The following is a 15,451-nucleotide window of genomic DNA, read 5'->3' on the forward strand; positions in this document are numbered from 1 at the left end:
AAACGCGAAATGTTTATTATTGCCTATATTAGGAGTTTAAACTGTAAATATACCACAGACTATGATCCCAAAATGCTTTGCTATCACTTTAAACCAATTTTTACAAAATTACCCTTAAAAATGAATTTGATTTGATGTATACGCACGTTTAGCGAAGACTCATCCACTAACAGCCCAGGCTAAAATTTGTGAAATGCGACCTGCGATTAGGCGGAGGTATGAGTGTTAGCTTTTTTGATACATACAGACACTAATGAAACTTTTGCAAAAGCCTTCATTATCAAGTATTATTTTGGATACTAGAATTGTGATTACTAAAGGTCTGTTACATCTCCATTTTCGCTCAATTTAGGTACCCGATGTGAGGAATGTGCTCCGGGTTACTATGGCAACCCCTCTCAGCCAGGGGGGCGGTGCCAGCTGTGCCAGTGCAACAACAACATAGATATGTCCGACATTGATGCGTGCGACCGGTGGATCGGAGAGTGCAGAAAATGCCTTTACAACACAGAAGGACCCAACTGTGGCATCTGCAAAAGCGGCTATTTCGGGGACGCTTCAATGCGCAACTGCAGGAGTAATTCACTTTTTGACCAAAATGTACCGGTAGCTTTCCTGCTGCCCTAACAGTTTTTTTTTTAAATATGCTTGTATCTCCCCCATGCCCACTTTAGAATGTATTTGTAACTTCCTGGGTACGGAGCGTAGCCAGTGTATGGAGCGTGAGGACTGCGTGTGCCAGCGGAATACAGGCCAGTGCCAATGTTTACCAAACGTTATCGGTCTGACATGTGATCACTGCTCCCCTGGACACTGGAACCTGGCTAGTGGCAAAGGCTGTGAACCCTGCGGTTGTGACCCCCACAACTCAGTCACTTCAACGTGTAACGAGGTAAATACAGTACACGAACTAAACAATGCAGCACATTGTCAGTTTGACTTGAGTTCAAGATACGTTTTTAACCAAAAAGCAGAACGGTTTGGGGATACAAAATATAAAATGTGGGACTGTTCTGAGCACTACCCTTGATCAAGGCACCAGACCCCCAGTGCCATTGGATTCTGATTATGTACTTATTTGTGGTGTACAGTGGACCCTCGAAGGACCAACAGCGAGTGTGTGTGAATTTGAACGAGGAATCACGAAGGTCATGCCACAGATGGGCCTCATGTATCTGTTTTTTTTTTTACATCCTTAATTTTCAAAGGTAAAAAATGTTAATAATAAAATGTAATCACCCCCCCTCCAAAAAAAACCCATAAAAACACTTAGGGACTCCGTGTGGGGTTCAGCTATCATACTCGGTGTCTTCGTTTATCATAAACACCATACATACGGTAATTGTAAAAATTGATTACTGGGAATTTTATTTGTATCAGAATGCGTTAGTTATCCACGCTATCTAAAAATGTGTACACTTCCATATGGAGGACAATAAACAACTGTCCTCCTTGTCCACTTTTGTGTTGCACAGTTTACTGGACAGTGTCAGTGCCGTGATGGATTTGGTGGCAAGACCTGCACAGACTGTCAGGAGAACTACTGGGGAGACCCTCGGACACAGTGCAGAGGTTAGACACTTAGCAAAAGTTCTACATTCCTTTTGTTAAAAGTAATAAGTTTACACAATTGGATGTCGCTTATGGCATTATAAGTTATCAATTAGTATAGCTCGCCACTGGAGGGGGACACCCAGGGGATGCATTGTATTCATCACCATGGTCCCCTGCAGTCGCAGAGATTTTTTTTATGCACAGAACGCAGGCCACTGTGATTTGGTAACAGTATTTAAACTCTCAAGATGGTAGTAATTGGCATCCCACCTTAATTAATTAATTTTTTATTTTATGTCATATTTATCTCCTATAGATGGCACAACATGGCGGCAAAGCACTACTTTTGTCTAAAAGAAGCTCCTTAACTCACTTCAATATAGTTCCTTAGCATCAAAATGCGAGAAGATGGCGGCAAAACAATACTTCCATTGCTTTGGCCTAAGCACAAAACGGTGAAAGGGTGTGTTTTGTCAGTGAATAAACTAGGATAGGATTCCAAAACTATGTGAATCTGTGAGTTGTGGATCTCGAATATGCGGGGAACCCGCGTGTGTGTGTGTGTGTATATCATATATACCGTCAGTGTGTGTGTATTTTAACAATGTAAAGCACTTTGTGTCCTTTTTGTAAAACGTGCCATATAATAACACAACAAAAAACAATTTGAGGATGCCGGGTGGGATAAATTTTGGTTGTCTACAATGTACATGTACTTTATGTCAGGTAGCTTGTTTTCTTAGTCAAACCTAATGTGTCATCAATTGTATATGGCTTGTGTTTACTGTACCTGGGTAAATAAAGTTATCAGTGCCCAGTATAGAAAACAACAACATATTTGCATTTATGTCTCTATAACATAAAAAGCATGATGTATAAATGTGCAAGCCTCTTTTAGTTTTAGGTGTCTGCTATTCCATATTTACTTCCTACCCTCTGCTCTGCCCTTCTTCTAGCTTGTGACTGCGACTGGCGAGGCATTGAGACGTCTCAGTGCAACCGTGTTACAGGTCACTGTGTATGCCAGCAGGGGGTGTCTGGTGTCCGATGTGACCAGTGTGCCCGAGGTTTCTCTGGTCTCTTCCCCAACTGCCAGCCCTGCCATCAGTGCTTTGGGGACTGGGACCGCATTGTCCAGGTGTAGGGTCTTCTTTATGACGTTTACAGTTAGGTCACCCAAAATGAAATGTAAAATTACCAATGGAGCAAAAATGTCTTATACCAGGACCTGGCGGTGCGTACCAGGGCTTTGGCAGAGCGTGCCCATGACATTCAGACCACTGGCCTTACTGGGGCCTATGAGAAGGCTTTCAGGGATCTTGAGGAGAAACTGGCCCAAGCTCAGGGCATCGTCAACTCACGTAACCTCACTGCTGCAGCCATTAGCACGCTGATGGAGCTGATTGAACAGCTTCGGTACAATTTTCTTTAAATCTCTTGCGTAGTTTAATGCATACACATACAGCTCTGGGCATTAATGTGTGACGGCAAAAAAAAAAAAAAAAAAATATTGCCTACAATAGTGGCCATCCCTTTTGAAATACCCCAAATAGTAGCTGGTTACATCCTCCACACTCAAAGAAACGCTTCCTTCAACCTATTGTCCATCAGGAAAAAAACGGGTAGTAACACTTATTATCTCAGTTCACTGATGCTGTTGTTCACACACAGACATACTATAGTGAAATAAAATGAAATTAAGTGTGTGGAAACAGTCTCTCAGATGAATTAAAGTAGAAGTCTTACCGCACATTGTCATAAAGATCCCTACGCAGTATCAATGATCAACAATCTTACATTATGTGGATGTTATGTGGACAATTGGCCTTCCAATAGACACGCACCACAATGTTGTGTGCTTGCAAGCTGCGCAACTTCTCAGCATTTCTTCATAATAGTAATTTTGATTGCATCTTGATAGTGTCATGTCAAATCCATTATGGTGGTGCATAAAGGAAAAATCAGATTGTCCAAATACTTCTAGACCTAACTGTATAATTCTTGATACTCGAGTGTAAAAAATAAAAAAATCCCACATTCAGAAACCAGATTAAGTGGAATTTTAATCCACATTCCTTGTACTTGTGCTTTTTTTTCCTCATTGTAAATGTTTCATAAAAAGTGAATAAAACACGTTTTATGACCAATATGCATTTACAACTTCATGTCTTTTTGCTTAGATCTCAGATTGGTGAGACCACCGACACATTGAACCATCTGGAAGGAGATCTGACCGTCGTCCAAGACAGCAACTCAGAGGCAAGCAAGGAACTGAGTGCTCTAGAGCGAGAGGCCAGAGAACTGAACCTGACTTCAGAGCAGCTCCATCGCCAGCTCGATATCCTAAAAAACTCTAATTTCCTAGGTGAGCAAGTAATAGGACTCTAAATTTATTTTCTTACTTCCAATGTCTCCATATTAAACTTGTTGTGTATGAAATCGTGTTGTCTTATACTTTAAAATGTTTTTTTTGTTTGTTTTTTTTAAGTTGATGCGCCAACCACTTGGGTACACTAAATAGCAAGAAAAGTATACTCTCACTGATTGTCCTATGTTTTTTTTTCATTGCAACTTTTCTCAATACTAATTTTGTTAATCACATAAGAAAAAACACTGGTGATTTATAATAAAACTTAACAACTAAAGAAACATTTTAGTTATCGATCAGACACAGCAACATACTGTACCTGTAGCTGAATAGAATTTATTGGATGAATTTTCTTGGTCACAGCACAGGTTTGCAAGACCACTTGTTGTTTTTCAATAGTTCCTTGGGCTCAATCATAAAGGCCGCACATGGCAATTTAAAAAAGAAAATCCGCGCCCACACGGCTGTTGGAATGACAAACGAGGGACAGACTGCAGTCAGAAGACCAGTCTAAAAGTAGCACTTGAAGGCCAATAGGATAAGTTTATTCCGCCACATAATTTCACCATTAAATCATTGGACTCTATTAATATAAAATGTGTGTTACTAAAAATTAGATCTGATTGCGTACTGCCCTCCCAGTCTAAATGCAGAATTGTCCTTAATTTACAAAATGTACTGTTTTGCTACAGTTAGTTCAATGAATAAGTTGAATCTCCTTTTTCTCAGGCGCGTATGACAGCATTCGTGCCTCTTACAACAAGTCTTTGGACGCTGAGCGCCGTGCCAATGAATCAACAGTGAACAGGCCCAGTACAGTCAGCCAATCGGCCGACACCCGGCGTCGCACCGAGCGCCTCATCTCTGCCAAGAAGGACGATTTCAACCGCAAAAATGGCGCCAACAAGCGCTCGCTGGGAGAACTCAAGACCCAAGTTCAGGATCTGGACATGCAGAAGATCAATGAGAAGGTCTGATAGGCTTGCCATCTACATTATACAGTATATATTTATATAACAGATTTATTTATCAATTAAGAATCATGATTACAGTCTACATCAACCAGATATATGATGAGGGTAGTAGTAGTTGTTGTATTTGTTTGTATTTGTATTCGCAGTGGTGGCCTTCTCTGCTGGCCTAAACTATCAGAAGCACTACAACCTAAATTCTAATCGTTCCATGAAATTGTATTTATCTACTCTTTTCATTTAGTAGCATCAGATTTCAGCCTTTTAAATTATTAATAATCATTAATGATACAGATGTGGGCGGCACGGTGGACGACTGGTTAGAGCGTCAGCCTCACAGTTCTGAGGACCCCGGGTTCAATCCCCGGCCCCGCCTGTGTGGAGTTTGCATGTTCACCCCGTGTACTGCGTGGGTTTTCTCCCACATCCCAAAAACATGCATGAATTGGAGACTCTAAATTGCCCATAGGTGTGAATGTGAGTGCAAATGGTTGTTTGTTTGTATGTGCCCTGCGATTGGCTGGCAACCAGTTCAGGGTGTACCCCGCCTCCTGCCCGATGACAGCTGGGATAGGCTCCAGCACGTCCGCGACCCTAGTGAGGAGAAGCGGCTCAGAAAATGGATGGATGGATACAGATGGGTAACTATTTATTACTATGTACAGTATATATAGATAGTATAATTAATCCAAAATATATATTTTGTATTACAGATAAATGTATTTCGTCAAAGGAATCTCTCTTTCCCTTCATCTACTCAACTAGCGTGTAATGAAAATGTTTTCTATAATTTTATGTAGCCAGAAAATGACAAGTAGACATAAACTTGTCAACAGGTTTGCGGTGCCACAGGTGATGCGCCCTGTGCGGAAAGCCCTTGTGGAGGCGCAGGTTGCCGTGACGATGAGGGGAACCGTCACTGCGGAGGGCTGAACTGTAACGGTGCTGTAGCAGCAGCTGATAATGCTTTGGAGAGAGCCAAGCATGCCGAGAAGCAGCTCAACAAAGCCATGGGAGAAGTAGAGGGACTTGTTACCAAGGTACGGAAGCACTATACTTATAGTTGTAATCACAGTGCCAGCCAACTGGATTCTGGAAAAGTATATGGTGAATTGTTTAAAGGTCGAAGGACAAAGATGTTAAAAATTATCTTGATAACTCTAGAACCCCTTTACAAACCACATCTGCCATTTCAAAGTGATTATATAGCAGATATACAGCAGTTAAATCGATAAATATGATCCAGAATGCTTTTTGCATCTAGGGCCTTCCAGTCTTCGGCTCTGTCCGGCACTGTGACGTAACTCGAACCAAACAGTTTGTTCATTCGGCCATCCTGTTGTTCCCATCCTTGTATATTTGGTGTCGTATGATTTAGCGATGTCACGATGGTTTATTGTGTGGCATTTGGTTGTACAAATGGTTCAGCCAGTGGCAGGAGTTTCGTTGGCTTTCCAAGTGAAAAAGGAATAAGTGACCAGTGGCTAGGGAAAGTCATTCGACAGGGGAAGAAACATGGTCAGCTGTGGGTGCCTAGCAAGAATTGCAAACTCTGTGCCGATCACGTCGAACCGGCGTGTTTTGAGAAAGACTTAGCAGAAAGCATTGGATACACAGGTGTAGTTAGGCAGAGGCTGAAACCGGATTTGCGGTGCCAACTATTTTTCCTACGGGCATCGGGACCAGCAAGAGAACTAAATCTCGCAGCCGCCATGGTGCAGCGGCGAAGCGGTGCAGACAACAGGTGACGATTTCCTTGTATATACCTACGACTCTATTATGGTTATGATGCAATGGGCAGTAGGAAAAAAAGACCCAGGCAGTAATTTTCAGTACCGTCGTCTGTACTTTTGCCTATATTACAAGCCAACAGACACGGCAAAGACTTTCTGTGCGGCGTGTTATAAAGCTACTCAAGCGAGGGGGAGACAATATATAGGAATACTGCATACTATGTAAAAGCTTGTGCTGTGCCACTGAAACATATATGAATATATAATACATATAGTCGTGCTCAAACATATTGGCACCCCTGGGGGTGCCAATATTTCTGGCCACTCTCTTTTTCTGTTGCACAACTGCTACTTGGCTGCTCGTCATCGTCACTGTCAGGTTCCAACCTCCCGATCGGCTCAAACGTACGGTTTGACGATGCCAAGTTCATTTGGGTGCTCCTGTACGTCGAAATCCTCCTCCTCCTCATATTCCAACACGTTGCTCGCCATTACGTATAGAGTGTCGCACACTGTGTTTGGCAATTGCAACGTCACTTCCGGGTTGTTGAGCTTTGGGTATGTTTGGGGAGTGCTCAATACATGTAATAAAAACAACATTACGTGTAATAAAAACCACATTTTTAGCTAAACTATAGTTGACCACTTGCTGGAAGTGACATGCCTGTATGACATAACATATAAACAATGCAAATATGAATTTTAACTGAACCCATAACATCTTTGTCCTCTGACATTTAATGGGGTATAACTATAACAGTGTAAGTATATCTACTCATGATAAGCAAGTTTCAATTCGAGACAAAAATGTGAGGGAAACCGACAAATGCCATTTTCAGTTTACTTTTAAAGGGCTCTTAAATAACTGTTAAGGTTGTTAAGTTTAATGTGATTTAAAAAAAAAAAAAAAAAACAACTTGACAGAAATTAAATATTGGTTTGGATAGTTGGTCACTAGTGGTAGGGCAGTAGCTCATCTGTATGGATTGGCCTTGGGAGCCGAAAGGTTCATGTGTGTGATCTGGTTCTCTATGTGGTGTGCAACACAAAAATTAACCTGCAGTGTGAGTTTGATTTCCCCTTGAGGGATTATAATAAATATAATAAATTATCTTTTTCAATTATATTAAATTAAAATCCATGGTCTTTAAAGGCTCCATATTTCACCAAACCAACTTTTCTAGTATTTGGGATGTAGTATTGTCTCTATGGTGCCTCAGTAAACATGTGAAATAAGAATAAAAATCATCCACACATTCCTGAGTTCCAGACTCTTTTTCTGCTGAGAGGCCTGAAATCAGGTCATTCGAATTTCTCGACTTAATCTACTGTAAATCACGAGCAAAGATCTCCGCCTACCTCTCCGCCCCTGAGCCAGCGCTGTCAATATAACAAACACGTGTGTTCTCAAATGTAGTGAGGGTTGGGTCTACACTGAGGCAACCAATCAGAGGAAAGGGGGTGGTCTTAGCCAAATGTGGACAAAGTGGATACAAAACTGGGTCAAACAGAAGTACCCTGTCAGAGGGGCCTCTTCTGGACACTTGTATGAAGAGAAAAAAAAAAAAAGTATGACACTTTTATAGTAAATCCATGTTAGGGAGTCACTGTCGATGTTTAAATAGCCAAAATATGGGCCCTTTAACAAACCCACACACATTGTTCATTGAATGGAAGACAGCAAATGCAGATGAATTATTACTGCAGTTTTAAGAGGGTGTGTTGTTTTGGTGAGGTGGCAGAGGCTAAAACCAAGGCAGAGGAGGCCAAGGATAAAGCCCGAGCAGCTCTCGACAAAGCCAAAAGCACCAAGAACAAAGTGGAGCGCTCCAACAACGACTTGCGAGACCTCATCAAACAGATCAGGGACTTCCTCATGCGTGAGTCTGCTAGATTAATGACGTTATGATAATGACTTCTTAACTTAACAACATGTCTTGTGTCTTTCGTTCAGAGGAAGGGGCAGACCCTGACCATATTGAGGCCGTGGCGAACCGTGTGCTGGAGTTATCCATCCCTGCTTCCCCTCTCCAGATCAGACATCTCGTAGACGAAATCAAAGAACGCGTCCGCAGCCTTTCCAATGTAGATGCCATCCTGGCACAGACACAGGATGATGTCCGTAAGGCAGAAAAACTACTGCTGGATGCCAAGAGGGAAAGGTATTTATCATTGGTCAATTAATCACCTCAATTTTATTTGTATTGCACCTGTCATACACAGTGATCCACATGAGAAGAAAATAAATAATGTAGCATATATTGGGTTTGGATAAAAGTGTAATTAATTTTGGACAAAGAAAACGCTGGAAGTGAGCACCAGCATTACTTCCGGTTTAGTTCGATTTACGTTTAACATTAGAACGAAACTATTTATCTCGTAAAGGGGAACCACGTCTCTTTTTATATGTGCAATTTAGGAAAAGTGACAAAAAACCTTGATCAATTTCAGTAATTTGGAAGGGTGCTGCGTGAAGGAAATACGAGTTCTAGATTACAGCAGTTTCACTATTGAACTCAAACACATACAAAGCATGACAGGAAGTGGAATTTTATAGAAAATGTCATTAAATCTCAAAGGGGAACTACGGGGTAACATACAGAGGGACTCTACCACAAAAATAAAATAATAATAATAATGGGAATCGAAAGAAACTAGGTATATGTAAAGAAAAATTGGACATTGTGTGTTGCTGGACTAAAAATGAGCGTGACTAGGTTACAGCGTGTTGAGCTAGTACAAATTTGGAAAGTGTGTGAAGTTGGTATCTTACCACACAATTAGTAGGCACTAATTTTGTACACTCTGGCAACGACTGCCATGCGTTACTCAGTTGTAGATCAGTTGGCCCTGGGGATGGTTTTTCTCTGAGCATCTCAGGAGGAAAGGAGGCAGGTTTAGTTGAAGAAGAAGACGCACAAAAAGTGAAAACAAAAGGGAGGCAAAAAGGAAAGGAAACTGCGGGCTTGACCGGTCTGGATGCCGGGATTTGCTTACTGAAGCCTCCACTAACAGATCAAGGCTGGGAAAACGATCGAAACTGCATGACCGGCTTCTTCGATCGGCAAATACCCCAAATACAAAAATAAAATAAAATTATACTGAAACTGATCAAATCTAAAACAAAATGAAGCATTTTTGAAGGGAAAAAATTAATAAAAACTAACAAACCTGCTTTAAAAACAAATTAAAACTAACTGAATTTGAAAAAGAAAAGTAAAAACGAAATAAAAACGTAAACGTCATGTCCCATATGGATTCTATGTGCTGCTGTACAGGCATCATGCTGAAGGCGTGAAGACCACTGCAGAAACAGTGAAGCAGGCCTTGGTGGATGCTAAGACGGCCCAAACGTCTGCAGAGAAGGCCATCGCCAGAGCCAGAGCTGACATTGATGACACTGAGACCCGCCTGGCACAGGTAACCAAATGTACCCAGACCACTGGTTTAGTCTCCTTTTTTCTTTTTTAATGCCCCATCATGCTAATACAGGGGAACCCCCAAAGTCAAACACAGTCCATTCCATGACACTAGTTGACTTTGAAGTCCATTTTCCCATAGGAATAGGAATAGGAATTGAGTGAATTATTTCATTTCCAGGCTCAAACTGTCGCCATCATACAGCCTATTAAAGACCCTCCTAATCGAATTTAGAGATTTGTTTCTAAATACAGTACTGTGGGGAAAACATTTGACCCCTGCTCAAATTCTTATTTTTTTGGAAAGCTTCCCCACTTTATTGTTCAAGATCATCAAACAAATGTAAATATCAGACAAAGATAACCCAAATAAACATAAAGTGCAGTTTTTAAATTGTGATTTTATTTATTAGGGAAAAAAACTATTCAAAGCTGCCTGGCCCTGTGTGGAAAACGTAATTTAAAAAAATAACTGGTTGGGCTACCTTCAGCAGCATCAACTGCAACAACTGAAATCTATAACTGGCAATGAGTCTTCCACATCTCTGTAGAGATATTTTGGCCCACTCTTCCGTGCAGGACTGTTTTAAAGGTCCCATATTTTGGCTATTGAGACCTCCATAGAGTGACTCTCTAACATGGACTTAGTATAAAAGTGTCAATTTCATTTCCAAAAACACCCTGGTTTTGTCATAAGAGTATTTAGAAAAATCCACTCTGACACCTTCAGTACTTCTACTTGTTTGACCAAGTTTTGTATTCGCTTTGTCCATATTGGGCTAAGACTGCCCCCTTTCCTCTGATTGGTTGCCTCTGTATAGAAGATCCACTTGTGAGAGCACATGTTTATGTTGACAGGAAAGCAGAGAGGTCGGGGGAGATCTTCGCTAGTGACGTAGATAACCCAGAAATTTGAATGACCTGATTTCAGGCCTCTTGGCAGAAAAATGTCTGGAACTCAGGAATCTGTGGACAATTTTAATTCATATTTCACGTTTATTGAGGCACAATAGAGCCAATATTACATCCCACATACTCGAAAAAGTTGGTTTCGTAAAATATGGCACCTTTAATTCAGCAACCAAGGTGGGTTTTCGAGCATGAACGGCCTTTTTTAAGGTCATGCCACAGCATTTCAATTGGATTCAAGTCTGGAATTTGACAAGGCCACTCCAAAACCATGTCTGACTAGGTTTGTCTGTCGTATGAAGTTTTTTTTTCTTCTGAAATGCTGTTACATTTACGCCAGATTTGACGAGATACACACCTTCCAAAAAGTTCAACCTTTGTCTCATAAGTCCATAGAATATTGGGAATCATTGATGTTTGTTTGTTTGTTTTTTGTGTACAAAAGTAAGACAAGACTTTGTTCTTTTTGGTCAGCAGTGGTTTTCAACTTGGAACTCTGCCATGGATGAAATTTGACTTTATTTATTTATTAAGCTGACTTATTTATTTATTAAGCTGACTTTATTCAGCACCAATGAAAGCGGTTCTCATTCCCTTGAAATGTGGTGCAACTGACAACGTCTCAACGCAGACACAAGAGGACGATGCGTAAAGGCAGTGATCCATGCACATTGTCACTGCTGTGGCCGGTGTGGCAACAGACAATGCGAGCGAGTATACAGAATGAATCGGGGTTAACCGCTGGCCACTTAAATATGTCCGCGTAGCTCAGTGTCTGTTTCCCTGTGCCACAATCAAATTGACTCTAAAATCGCATTAGACAAACGCTCTTGCCGGCAGTTAGACATGGTCTGAAGAGATGTAAATTTAGATCAGCTTTCTGCCACCAAATTGTCACTCTGCCAGGCACAATTCAAAGGACATTCCCTCTGCTGCGCTGGAACGCCCAGCCTGGCGCAAATTGGTCTGCCAAATTGGCAAACACACTCAGCGAGCCTCGAACTTGCATGAAAATCAGAATCTGCCAGCATTTGCTTACCACCACAGATGCAGTCTCTACGAAATAAAGCCCACAGTGTAAACTGTTTTTCACCATTTCAGGTTTCCTCATTTTCTTAGGCGTGGCTAAAACGTTGGTCAGTGACGCACTTCGGCCTCAGGCATGAGTCTCCCACTCCCCCACTACGTACAAGAACTTGACTGTCTTCGTACGCATCAATGGTTATTCAGCGCAATTGTGAGTTACTTAGGTATTGTTAAGAGGCCCAAGCCTGTTAGCTTGCAAGCTAGCTGATGGCTAGAGCCTCTCCTAGCAGCCTGGAAAGCCCTGTGACGACCTGGGGGAATACATTTCAGCCATTGGAGGCTTTAAGCAGATGTATTTTGCAGCCAAATGTGTAGGCATCAGAAAGATCCTAGACGAAGCAACATCCATTTTTCAGCGAGGCGTGGTTTCATGCATTTCGCGGACATGCCCACAACATTGGAAAGCAGATACGCCGGCTTGATTTTTCATAATTTTGAAGCATCTGCATTTTTTAAAATCATTAAAATTTGGCAGAGCTGTTTACAACACTCTTCTCTGTGGTGTCAAATTTTGAAGACATTTATTTTCACTTTAACTGTACAATAATACTCTTATATTTATTAATATGCCTCACTGTAATACACCTATAAAGAAGTAAACCACTGTACTGCATAATAAAACAAAATATACGGTCAACCCGTGTTTATACCAGGGAATATGTTCCACACTCGCCCATAAATGTGAAAATCTGTAAAAAAGAGACCATATAATTTTTTTTAAACAGTTGTACTCCTACCACATGCACTATAACGCAATAATATGCGAACACGTATTTGAACAATTTGTTTTTGTTTGATAAGCAGGATAGAAAATGGATGGATGGGTGGATTTGTGTTAATCATGTATGTAAGGCTACTTTTCACTACCTTGGTTTTTAATTGTCTTAATTTGGTGTCAGAATTGTAAACACATTGCCATTGTAACATATAGATACAGTAGGACCTGTGGGCTGATTTGAAATTGTTTCTTGTGTGTGAACTCCATAGATAGAGTCAGAGACATCTAACGGTGAGAGGCAACTGAGAGAGGCTATGGACCGTCTGGGCACGCTGGGTCGAGAGATCAATGTGCTGAAGACCAAACGCGCTAACAACAGCATGGCAGCAGCCCGGGCTGAAGAGACAGCCACCATGGCACGAGACAAAGCGAACGAAGCCAAGCAGGTACATGTGCTTATGACTCTGTATGGGCAAATGTTGCCTCATTACTGACACATACACTCTTTCCTTCTAATGCTCAGATTCTAGACGGACAGTTGACCGATAAGTACCATGAGGTGAAGCAGCGCGTTGCCACTAAGGCCAAAGCTGTACAAGATGCCAAGACGAAGGCAGAGAGTCTTAGGGATGAAGCGAAACAACTACTGCAAGATGCCCAGAACAAGTTGCAGAGACTAGCAGGTACTTTTTTGTGTGCTAGGAAAAATATTTGAATAAATCATTGACTCAGACTGCTATAATCAAATTTAGGTGGGTAATTTTGTTGTCTGTGATTGGCTAGCGACCAGTCCAGGGTGTACCCTGCCTCTCACCCAAAAGTCAGCTGGGATAGGCTCCAGCGGACTCGCAACCCTAATGAGGACAAATGCTATAGAAAATGAATGGATGGAATTTTACTGTTAAAAAAAATTACTGAATATATTTGTTGGTTTCCGCTGAAATCTTTGACTCCCACAGAGCTGGAGAAAAACTATGAGGAGAATGAGAGAAGGTTGGAAGGGAAAGCTCGTCAGCTGGATGGCTTGGAAGACAAGATGAGAGCCATCCTCAATGACATCAACAAACAGATCCAAATATATAACACGTGCCAGTAGTAGCCTCCACCTTACTATTCTGCACACTGCTTGACATGGGGGGAACATACCTTTTACCGAGGAATGCTTAATGTGTGGAAGTTGTGGGTTTTCAGTATTTAAAGAAAAAAAAACATCGGAAATTGTATGATTGTAAATGTGTGTATTGAATATCAAAAATGTGTGTATAATTTTAATCACAAATGTCAATAATCCAAAGATATGAGATACAATGTTACTTTTTTTTTTGTTACATTTATTTTTTATTTTTTTGTTATTCATTTCGAGGCAGCGGGTTAAATAAAGTGGCAGTTTGCTCTGATCTGTACTCAACTCATTTAACCTGTACACACTCGGTGTATAAGTTTTGAACTGATTAAATCAAAACCGCATTTCAAGCCCCTTTTTTTGGTAAAGACGCTAATAAGGAAAGCCTCAAACATGCATTATTGTAATCAACCCTTCAGAAGTTACTTGCCACACAACGTACAACTTAATTCTCCTAAATTCATGCTTTACAAAATGTGACACAAAAGCCGAGAACATAAAAGTCAAAATAATAATGTATTACAGTGCCTTAATTTTGTGAATAAAGGTTGGAAATATGTATTGTATTGTTTTGCTTTGAATATTATTTCCAAATGTTGCATAGTAATATTTGGGTTACATATCCATGTCAATATGTACACATACATTAATATACAGTAGTTGTTACCAAATGTGCATGTTTGAATTCTTACAAACTTTTGCGCACTACTACGACCAATATGTATCCATCACGACTGACCCATTCATTCTACCATTCTCAAACTTTTTACGCAAAGACCACTTCAACATATACTTCACTCTCCAAGTATCATGACCAAAATTAAAATACAGTAACATAGTAGGCCTAATTATTCATCAAAAAAACAAAAGGTTTTATTCATCCATCGATCCATCCATTTTCCGTACCGCATTATCCTCACAAGGGTCGTGTATGTGCTGGAGCCTATCCCAGCCATCTTCGGGCGAGAGGCGGGGTACACCCTGAACTGGTCGCCAGCCAATCGCAGGGCACATATAAAGAAATCAATCGCACTCACATTCACACCTATGGAACATTTAGAGTCCTCAGTCAACCTACCATGCATGTTTTTGGGATGTGGGAGGAAACCGGAGTGCCCGGAGAAAACCCACGCAGGCACAGGGAGAACATGCAAAATCCACATAGGTGGGGTGAAATTGTACTGTATCTGTTGACATTAAGGACTTGATTATTTCTGGTCATTTTTGTTTGTTCTTTGAATTACAGATTCTCACAGAAGTTCAGGCAAGCTCTTTGTCTCGTGAGAAAAGGTACATAAATGAGACTACCAGCACTACCGGTAAGTTTATGGAGACCATAGCCTTGTCACCAACTGTGAAAGCAGAGACAGTTGATGAACTGTTGGATAGGTTTAGGTGGAAAAGCTCAAATGTCATGCATACTGTTGCACCTATTTAAATTAAGACAACCTTGACCCAACCTAAAACACCACGGAGGAGTACTATGATGGTAAAAGCCTTGAAATCTAAATGTAGGACAATAGAGCGTAAATGGAGAAAAACTAAACTCCAAATGTACTATGACATCTAC

At 41.0% G+C, this 15,451-nt stretch overlaps 1 protein-coding gene across 4 annotated transcripts in view; it reads left to right on the forward strand.

Moving 5' to 3' along the window:
• lamb2 (laminin, beta 2 (laminin S)) overlaps positions 1–14,440 on the forward strand; it is a 71,879-nt gene extending 57,439 nt beyond the window's left edge. For all 4 annotated transcript variants that reach the window (XM_061780818.1, XM_061780817.1, XM_061780819.1 and 1 more), the window contains 14 exons: positions 353–577; positions 675–892; positions 1,476–1,572; positions 2,511–2,692; positions 2,780–2,970; positions 3,735–3,919; positions 4,652–4,893; positions 5,730–5,933; positions 8,362–8,506; positions 8,581–8,788; positions 9,905–10,046; positions 13,028–13,204; positions 13,282–13,441; positions 13,718–14,440. In XM_061780818.1, the coding sequence (XP_061636802.1) occupies positions 353–577; positions 675–892; positions 1,476–1,572; positions 2,511–2,692; positions 2,780–2,970; positions 3,735–3,919; positions 4,652–4,893; positions 5,730–5,933; positions 8,362–8,506; positions 8,581–8,788; positions 9,905–10,046; positions 13,028–13,204; positions 13,282–13,441; positions 13,718–13,854 (2,513 nt within the window). In that variant the 3' untranslated portion in view covers positions 13,855–14,440. The remainder of the gene's footprint in view (positions 1–352; positions 578–674; positions 893–1,475; positions 1,573–2,510; positions 2,693–2,779; positions 2,971–3,734; positions 3,920–4,651; positions 4,894–5,729; positions 5,934–8,361; positions 8,507–8,580; positions 8,789–9,904; positions 10,047–13,027; positions 13,205–13,281; positions 13,442–13,717) is intronic.
• Positions 14,441–15,451: the final 1,011 nt, after the last annotated feature.

Source organism: Phyllopteryx taeniolatus, chromosome 1 (genome assembly GCF_024500385.1).
Source record: "Phyllopteryx taeniolatus isolate TA_2022b chromosome 1, UOR_Ptae_1.2, whole genome shotgun sequence".
Taxonomy (NCBI): domain Eukaryota; kingdom Metazoa; phylum Chordata; class Actinopteri; order Syngnathiformes; family Syngnathidae; genus Phyllopteryx; species Phyllopteryx taeniolatus.